This window comes from Chiloscyllium plagiosum, chromosome 12, assembly GCF_004010195.1.
Source record: "Chiloscyllium plagiosum isolate BGI_BamShark_2017 chromosome 12, ASM401019v2, whole genome shotgun sequence".
In the NCBI taxonomy this organism is placed as follows: domain Eukaryota; kingdom Metazoa; phylum Chordata; class Chondrichthyes; order Orectolobiformes; family Hemiscylliidae; genus Chiloscyllium; species Chiloscyllium plagiosum.
The window spans coordinates 79498485-79507636 of NC_057721.1; the positions used below are offsets into that span (position 1 = coordinate 79498485).

Consider the following 9152-nt stretch of genomic DNA (forward strand, 5'->3'; position numbering starts at 1 on the left):
GGAGATGGACCGCACGCTGTCGAGAGCCCTGTCAACAACTGTAGGTGGGAAGCCACGGTTGGAGAAGGAGGAGAACATATTAAGAGCACTGCTTTGGAAAGTGGCCTCATCGGAACAAATGCAGCAGAGGCGAAGGAGCTGAGAGAAAGGGATAGAGTCCTTACAGGACGTAGGGTGAGAAGAGCTGTAGTCACGATAGCTGTGGGAGTCAGTGGGCTTTTAATGGATATTAGTGGATAGACTATTGCCGGAAATGGAGACAGAAAGGTCAAGGAAAGGAAGGCAAGTGTCGGAGATGGACCAGGTGAAGGTGATGGAGGGATGGAAACTGGAAACGAAGTTATGAATTTTTCCAGGTCAGGACGAGAGCATGAAGTCGCACTGAAATAGTCATCGATGTACCGATAAAGCAGTTGCGGGAGGGGGCCCGGATAGGCCTGGAACAAGAAAAGTTCCATATAACCCATGAAAAGGCAGGCATAGCTAGGACCCATGTGGGTACCCATTGCTATACCTTTGATTTGGAGAAAATGGGATGAGTTGAAGGAGAAGTTGTTGAGAGAGAGAACAAGTTTGGCCAGGCGGAGGACAGTGGTGGTGGATGATGGTGGATATCCATTACAACTGAAAATGTGTTGTTGGAACAGTGCAGCAGGTCAGACAGCATCCAGGGAACAGGAGAACCGATGTTTCGGGCATAAGCCCTTCTTCAGGAAGAAGGGCTTATGCCCGAAACGTCGATTCTCCTGTTCCCTGGATGCTGTCTGACCTGCTGCGCTGTTCCAGCAACACATTTTCAGCTCTGATCTCCAGCATCTGCAGACCTCACTTTCTCCTCGATATCCATTACAAGCCCACTGACAATAGCCAGGATGTGGGAAGAAAGCAAATCAGGAAATTAAGAAGGAATGTATGTCATGGACCAGGCCAAACCCCTCAAAATATTTCAAGAAGATAGCCTGAACCCTAACTTTGCTAGTTGTTTTAAGCATGTGTACAGTGGATATTCCAGGAGAGAATCAGCTAGTCAAACCACTTCATTTTAAACAAAACAATTTATTTACAAGATTACTGAATGAATCACAGAGAACAGAAAACAGAATACCGAATGGCCTATCTGATCCGAAAACCCAACAGACTATCCAAACTTAATGATGCCGTTCCAAAGTATTTGCAACAATCCCCATAAACATCCCTTGACACAAAAGGTAAAATCAAACAAGTTCTTACTGGAGAGAAGTCAGAGAGGGAGGGTTCCAGCAGCCTTTCTTCAGACACACACACTGCTGCATTAAAACCAAACCAGAGAGTAGTTGAGGTGGGAGAACCGCCGCTCCCCCTTCATTGTACAAGTGATTTTGTAACTTGAAAGCCTTCTGCCTGTGGCGGTATCTGTTAGCTGTAAGCAAATTGGCCCTAAAATCCATCCAAATTCAGACTTTTCGGAACCTGTGTCGTTTACAACCTCTCTGAAAAATAAAACCAAGGACAATATAACCTTCTTAAAGGAGCAGCTTGGTCACATGTAAGAAAGGCACTACTACAGAAATCATGGGGGACTTCAATATGCAGGGAAAATCAGATTTGGGAGCAGATCCCAAGAAAAGGAATTCGTGGAATGTCTATGAGATGGTTTGTTGGAGCAGCTCATGATAGAGCCCACTAAGGAATAGCCAATATTGGATTTGGTGGTGGGTAATGAGGCAGACGTGATTAGGGAGCTTTAAGTATAGGAACTCCTGAGGGAGGGCCAATGATCATAACGTGATAAAATCCACCTTGCAGTTTGACGGGGAGAAGCTGGAATCCAATGTAACAGTATTTCAATTGGGTGAAAGTACCTACAATGACATGGTGAGGAGCTGGCCAGAGTTAATTGGAAGGGAAGCGTAGCTGGGAAGATGGTGGAGCAGCAATGGCAGGAGTTTCTGGGGGTAATTAAGGACGCATAGCAAAAATTCATCGAAAGGAAGAAGAAACATAATAAGGGGAAACTGAGGCAACCATGGCCAACAAGGGAAGACAGGGACAGCATAAAAGTAAAAGGAAAAACATAGAAAGTGGTGAAGATTAGTGGGAAGCCTTTTCAAAAAAAGCAGAGGGTAACTAAAAAAAAAGTAAAAAGGGAGGAGAAGATGAAATATGAGAGTAAGCTAGCTGGTAATACAAAAGAAGATTGCAAAAGTCTTTTAGACATAGAAAAGGTAAGAGAGCTGCGAGAGTGGACATTGGACTGCTGGAAAATGAGGCTGGAGAGGAAGTAATGGGGAATAACGAAATGGCGGAGAAATTGAAGAGGTACTTTGCATCGGTTTTCACAGTGGAAGACACCAGCAGCATACTAGAACTTGAAGAGAGGCAGAGGTGAGTGAAGCGGTCATCATTAAGGAGAAGCTGAAAGTTTGCAGATGACACAAAGATAGGTGGACGGACAGGTAGTGTTGAGGAAGCAAGGACACAGCAGAAGTGCTTGGACAAATTAAGAGAGTGGGTAAATGTAGGTAAATGCGTGTTTGAGCATTTTAGTAGGAAGAATAGTCGTGTAGACTATTTTCTAAATGGGGAAAGGCTTCAGAAATTTGAAGCAAAAAGGGACTTGGGAGTCCTTGTTCAGGATTCTCTTCAGATTAACATACAGGTTCAGCTGGCAACTAGGAAGGCAAATGCAATGTTAACATTCATTTCAAAAGGGCTAGAATACAAGAGCAGAGAAGTACTGATGAGGCTGTATAAGGCTCTGGTCACAACACATTTGGAATATTGTGAGCAGTTTTGGGCTCTGTATCTAAGGAAGGATGTGCTGCCATTGGAGGGAATCCTTAGGAAGTTTACAAGAATGATCCCGGGAATGAGGGATTGTCTTATGAGGAGTATTTGAGGACTCTGGGTCTGTACTTGATGACATTTAGAAGGATGAGGGGGATGCCATTGTAACTTCCAGAATACTGCAAGGCCTGAGTAAAATGGATGTGGAGAAGATGTTTCCACAGGTGGGAGAGACTAGGACCCATGGACACAGCCACAGAGTGAAGGGATGACCATTTAGAACTGAGAGGAGGAGGAATTTCTTTACTTAGAGCATGGTAAATCTTTGGAATTCTCTACTCCTGACAGATGTGGAACCTCAATCCTTGATAAGGTACCAAAATTAGGAAGTTTGGTTTCTGGAGCCTAATGACATTCAAGCTCATGGAGAAAATACAGGAAAATAGCATTGTGGAGATGATCAGCCATAATCTAGAAATAGCTGAATGATGTACTCCTCTTCCTATATACCTGTGATCCTAGCATTGGTTTCTCAAGCCTAACAGTGTTGGATTCCACCGTTATTATAAGATTCTCAACTGTCACACTTCAGACACTCATCTATGCTCAGTATAAGACTCAAGACATATAACGCTGTCCATGACACATCCCACCCTCAGTATGAAGCTCTCAGATTGCTGTGTAACCCAGTCCAACTGTTGTACTGCACTTTTGTGTTCTGATTGTTCTGTCCTTGCCCCTCCACCCTCTCCCCTCCCCCCTCAGCTTCTCCTGTTCGATGCATCGAAGGGATGGGGGATCAAGGTCGAGCGAGTGGAGTTTAAAGATGTCAGACTGCCGGTGGCTTTGCAAAGAGCGATGGCAGCCGAGGCCGAAGCTGTGAGGGATGCCCATGCCAAGGTAAGTGGGTGCGAGACCTGCTTAGTCACGTATTGGAAATGCATTGGGATAAAAGTGCACTGGTTTTCATCTCTGGAAAAATTCAATAATGGCGTGCAAAATAGGAGACCAACTGGCTTCTCAGCCCTGCTCTTCCATTCCATGAGCTCATGGTTCCTCTGATTGTGGTCTTAACTCCAAATTCCTGCCTGTCCTCCAACGCTCCTTGGCTCCCTTGTGAGTTGAAACCAATCTTAGCGAAGATCATCAATTTTTCAGCCCCCCTCTCCCAGCTTGTTTCGACGGGATATAATTCTGGAGTTTTTGATCCATGACCTCTTCCCTTTTATTCCCCGACCTTCAGCTGAGGAAGTCCTGTCCCACAGGCAGCTGGGCAGGAACACACACCTGAGTTACTGAGTTGCCTCTTCAGTCCCAACTCCAGTGTTATTGTAACTGGAACAGAAGTGGTGCAAGAACCTTTTCATCTCCATTGCATTTCGAGGCTGTGGAAATACCTCCACAAGGAAAGCGGAAACGATGGCCTTGTGGTATTATTGCTCGACTGTTTACCCCGAAACACAGCTAATGTTCTGATGAACTGGGTTTGAGTCCCGTTGGTGGAATTTGAATTTGATTAAATTATATCTGGAATGGAGAATCTAATGGTGATTGTGAAACCATCGCCAATTGTTGGAACAACCTGTCTGGTTACGTAATCTCCTTTAGGGAAGATAATCTGCTATTGTCACCTGGTCTGGTCTGTATGTGATTCCAGAGCCAAAGCAATCTCCTCGCTCAGAGGGTTGTGAGACTTTGGAACTCCTTGCCACAATGTGCTGTGGGGGCAGAATATTTAAGGCCGTGATAAATAGCTTCTTGTGCAGCCAGGGAATCAAGGGTTACAGGGCAAGGGTAGCAAAGTGGCCGTGAGGAATGTTGGATCAGCCATGATCCTATTTAATGGTGGAGCAGACCTGAGGGGCTGAATGGCCTTACTGCTGTTCGATCTAATTTGTGGTCCTATAGCCACTGCCTCTCGACTGCCCTCTGAAATGGAATCATAGTCATAGAGATGTACTGCACGGAAATAGACCCATCCATGCCAACCAGATATCCCAACCCAATCTCGTCTCACCTGCCAGTACCTGGCTCATCATTCATCTCATCACCACCTTCTCAAGGCCAAATAGGGATAGGCAATAAATGCCTCCCAGCCAGTGACACCTGTGTCCCTCGAGTGAATTGAAAAAATTCTGGATATCCAAGGGAATGACGTACCTGGCTATGGCGCCAGCGCTACGTTTGACTGCCTGATTCAAGTGCCATTTCTGGGAGCAAGTAGTGGTCAGTCTTTGCGTCATCTCCTGTGAGAGTGGACCTCCCTGGCCCTCATGATCAAGCGCCATTTCCCTTAGGGCATCTACTCCACCAAAATCAATGCGAATCTAATGCAGTCTTCTCATTTGCATTGGAATGGTCGCAGTGCCAATTCGATAGAATGATACTGAAGTTAAGGGCGTTAACTAATGAGAGCAGGGATATAAATGTGGCTGGCATCTCACTCATGAATGCTCTGATCAAGGTGTTGAAGATGGTTAAAAGTATCCCATTGAGGTATCCCCCACTGTCCGAAAGTAGAACGTTCCTATGAAACCTTCCGTAAGCCAAAATGGCGTAAAATGTTACCGTTTTTGGTTAAAAACAAAAATCCTCTTCAGATTCCTGAAAACAGATACGAATGTAGGTCTATCATAAAAACGAAATGGCGTAAAGCGAACTTTGGAAAAGTGGGGGATAACTGTAAATGGGAAACCTGTCTGCCCCTGGTATGGAACATCAGAGCGGGAACATATTAAGATTATGTTAATGTGGTGGTGGGCTGCTTCCCATCAGATGTTTAAATTTGAGCAAAGTTATTTTTGTATTCATTCACAGGATGTGGGTGTCGCTAGCGAGGCAGTACTTATTTCCCAGAGTCAATCACATTGCCTTGGGTCTGGAGTCACATGTAAGCCGGGCCAGATAAGAATGGCAGTTTCCTTCCCTAAGGACATTAGTGGAACCGGATGGGTTTTTCCCAACAATGGCTTCATGGTCATCATTAGAGTCTTAATTCCAGATTTTTATTGTATTCGTATTCCACCATCCGCTATGGCAGGATTTGAACCTTGGGTCTCCAGAACATTATCTGGGTCTCTGGTTTAACAGTCCACTGATTATACTGGTGGGGCATTGCCTCCCTGATATTTAGGAGAGAAATTGGAGCAGCAATTTCTGACACAGCAGTTTGTGGAAGTCGAGAATTATTGTCTCTGCTAAAGATTTTGGATGCTTGGATCTTTTGTGAATGGCTGATTGGGATCAATGGCTGACTGGCGATGGACATTATTTCATTAAATACTGAAAACACATTTAAAGAGAGTCAGCTTAGAATGGGAGCGCACAGTGTTCTTGAATATGCTTCAAGCGTATTCAATAACAATGCCATAGCATCATTACACGGGGTATCTAAGACAGGAGAGCTTGCAATGTCCACTGGTAGGCTTTAGGCCTTTCACAACTGATGGGCACCACAGATGTTGGGGTGTACCATCAGGCTTTGAAAGTGTAATTTGACAGTTTAATTATTGTTACAATACCTTTCTTTAAGTTAATTGGTTAATTTGCTCTTGTAGTTGTCACCAAAGTCCTAGAGGGCTGCTTTCTCTTTGGAGAGACAACTGGTGGTGGGTTTTTGTTTCCCTGAGGGACACCATGCCTCATGTGAGGAGTGAGTTTAAGAAAGTGGATCCTTCCTGGTGACCTCGGCCGGTGTGGGAAATGGACCCACGCTGTTGGCATCACCCTGCTTCCAGCCAACCAAATCCCCTCATCTGTTTGATCGGTTTCCAAATGAGTATGATAAGGGATTGTTAGTGTTGTACTATTTTAATTACAGTATTCCTGTTTTTAGTTAATTTGCTTATTCGATTTGCTCAAAAAATATACAGAATACAAGACTAGCCCCTTCAAGATTTAGAGTCTCCTCAGTTTAGGGCACTGACTCTGTGTTGGCTGGTGCTACAGTCAGCGTGCTCCTGCTGAAGCTGAGGAGAAGAGTTTCTTTGTCTTTTTTTTAAATAAGACTCGCCCCTTCAAAGGCTGTCAACTCATTAGTGAATTTGTTTCTTTGTTTTTTGCTAGTTAAATCAAAAGAGTATAAAGAGGGCCAGTGGGGGAGCGGGTGGGTGGATAGGGGCTATTCTGTCATGCAGAGGAAGTGTCCCCACCACTGGACTGAGAGATATTGTGTTCAAGTCCCACCTGCCCCAAAGGTGTGTAATTGCATCTCTGAACAGGTTGGTTAGAAAAATAAGTGAAATTAAAAAAAAATGAGTGGCAGGAGGGCTCTTGTGATACTGGTGGTGTCCTTACCTCTCAGCCAAGAGGCCTGCATTTGAATCCCACTTGCTGCAAAGGTATGCCATAACATCTCTGAACATATTTATTAGGAAATGTCTATAAAGTGCATCAGTTTGGAGACTGGGTTACAGAGGCTGCCTCCTGTGAATAGACCTACTCTCAAGGAGAAGGATTGTCTTTTGTTTCAGATTTGACCATCTGTTTGACAGGTGATCGCTGCGGAAGGTGAGTTGAACGCCTCTCATGCCCTCAAAGAGGCAGCCGTGGTGATGTCAATGAGTCCAAACACCTTGCAGCTCCGCTACCTCCAGACGCTATCCGAAGTTGCTTCAGAGCGACACTCCACCATCATATTCCCGGTGCCGATCAACATGGCGTTAGCCTTCTCCAGGAACTGAAGTTGCCTCTTGGCAGTGGGAAGGCTGAATGCCGGGGTTGTAATTGGGCTGCGGTGCGGGTGATGTAAAAAGCTGACCTGATGGGACTGTTCAAGAAACCTGCACTGTTAGATGTTGGTCATTTACAGGGGCTCACCATGCACTCTGTGTGCAAAAAAGCCAGCTCTTTTCTGGCTCTTCTCCTTAGCAGATGGCTCTTAGATTTTGTGCTCTCTCTCCCCCACTTCTCTCTGGGTGGCCATTCATGTGCTGACTGGCTGCGGAACCTAATATATGATACCTTTCCACGGAATTTTTAAAAAATTTAAGTGAGGAAGATGGCAATGCCTGATAGGTTTTAGAGGGCTACAAGAAAGTGAATGATCTTACAGTCCAGAGTTATCAAGCTCTAATGAAGTATTTAAGCAGGAGGCTGGAAGACCAAAGCAAGCCAGGCAGCTTCAGTAGGCTGAGAAGTCAACGTTTCGAGTATGACCCTTTTTAAGGCTTGCTGTGTTCTTCCAGCCTCCTGCTTGTCCACGTTGGATTTCAGCATCTGCAAATTTTTTGTCTCTAACTGGAGAAGTATTTGGCTTCCAATTGACAACAAACAATAGTAAAATAAAATCATCAGGTTTGGACAATGCTTGTAAACTTGACATTTAATTAGAGATACGGGTGATGGTGGAAAAAAGGTGTTCAGAGGAGCGTAAAAGCGTTTCTGGATAGAAAGAAGGAAAGAAGTAAAATTGTCACTTTCGATGTCTCTGAACTGTATATTCCTGGATGTCACCTTTCATCATTCAAAACACTAGTTAGGATTAGTCAAAAAAGTGAGAGAAAAGGACTAATCAATGGACACAAAGAGAAGGTGGTGAACAAGTACCAGTTTTGTGGTCACTGAGGTAGCATTTCTACTATCACATCTCTCATTGTGTACAAAGTGGGTTAGGCTTGGTACCAGCAGCATCTGAAAAGCTTGAATTGTCGCTTATTCTCTGAGTGCACGCCAGATGTGCAGTGAACAAGTTATCAGCTTTTGCCAAGTGTGCATGTGACTAACATCACCTCTGTGAGCCTTTTGACATTTGCCACGTTCTGTTTGGTTCAGCTGCGTCAGACATTTTAGCTTGTTTTTTAAAGGTTTGTTGAATATTGTATTTTTTTTTTAAATGCTCAACATTAAAACATTTCTAAACAAAGTTTTGAAGGTTTTTGTGGTCCATCTTCACAGCAACTCGAGTCCACGTTTAAGCCCAAGGATTCCCTGTTGTTCTTCCAAAGGCCTTGACATCTTCCCGGCAAAGTCCCGGTGTCCTTTCCCAGTGTTTGGCAGTGGGTGAGTGCTCGGGGAGGTTGTCAGCCCAGAAAGAGGAACTTTGTTGTGGCTGTTCTGGAATATTCAAACAGAATGCAAACTGCAGCAGAATCATCACCACTGCACCCAAAAACAAGGATGACTAACAAAAGCGGAGCAGAAAATTCCTGAGGATAAACAGATTTTTCAGTATTCTGAGACAAAACGGAGGGTGGAATGTTGCCAAAACCTGCATTTTCCCTTCATAGAAACGGTAGTTTCTTCAGGCCCTTCCAGCGGCAGTGATATGAGTTAGCACCCTGACACTTTCTACACATGAAATGTTATTATCTTGAGATAAATGCAGACTTGTTCCTAGGGAGGGGGTGGTGATTGGAAAACTGAGGTGGGAGTAGGAATACTTTGTT

The 9152-nt window shown here is 44.5% G+C and overlaps 1 protein-coding gene across 1 annotated transcript in view; it reads left to right on the top strand.

Moving 5' to 3' along the window:
- Positions 1–7925, top strand: part of LOC122555431 (stomatin-like) — a 34803-nt gene extending 26878 nt beyond the window's left edge. The window contains exons 6-7 of the mRNA XM_043701424.1: positions 3532–3666; positions 7260–7925. Coding sequence (XP_043557359.1) covers positions 3532–3666; positions 7260–7448 — 324 coding nt within the window. The 3' untranslated portion in view covers positions 7449–7925. The remainder of the gene's footprint in view (positions 1–3531; positions 3667–7259) is intronic.
- The last annotated feature ends 1227 nt before the right edge of the window (positions 7926–9152 follow it).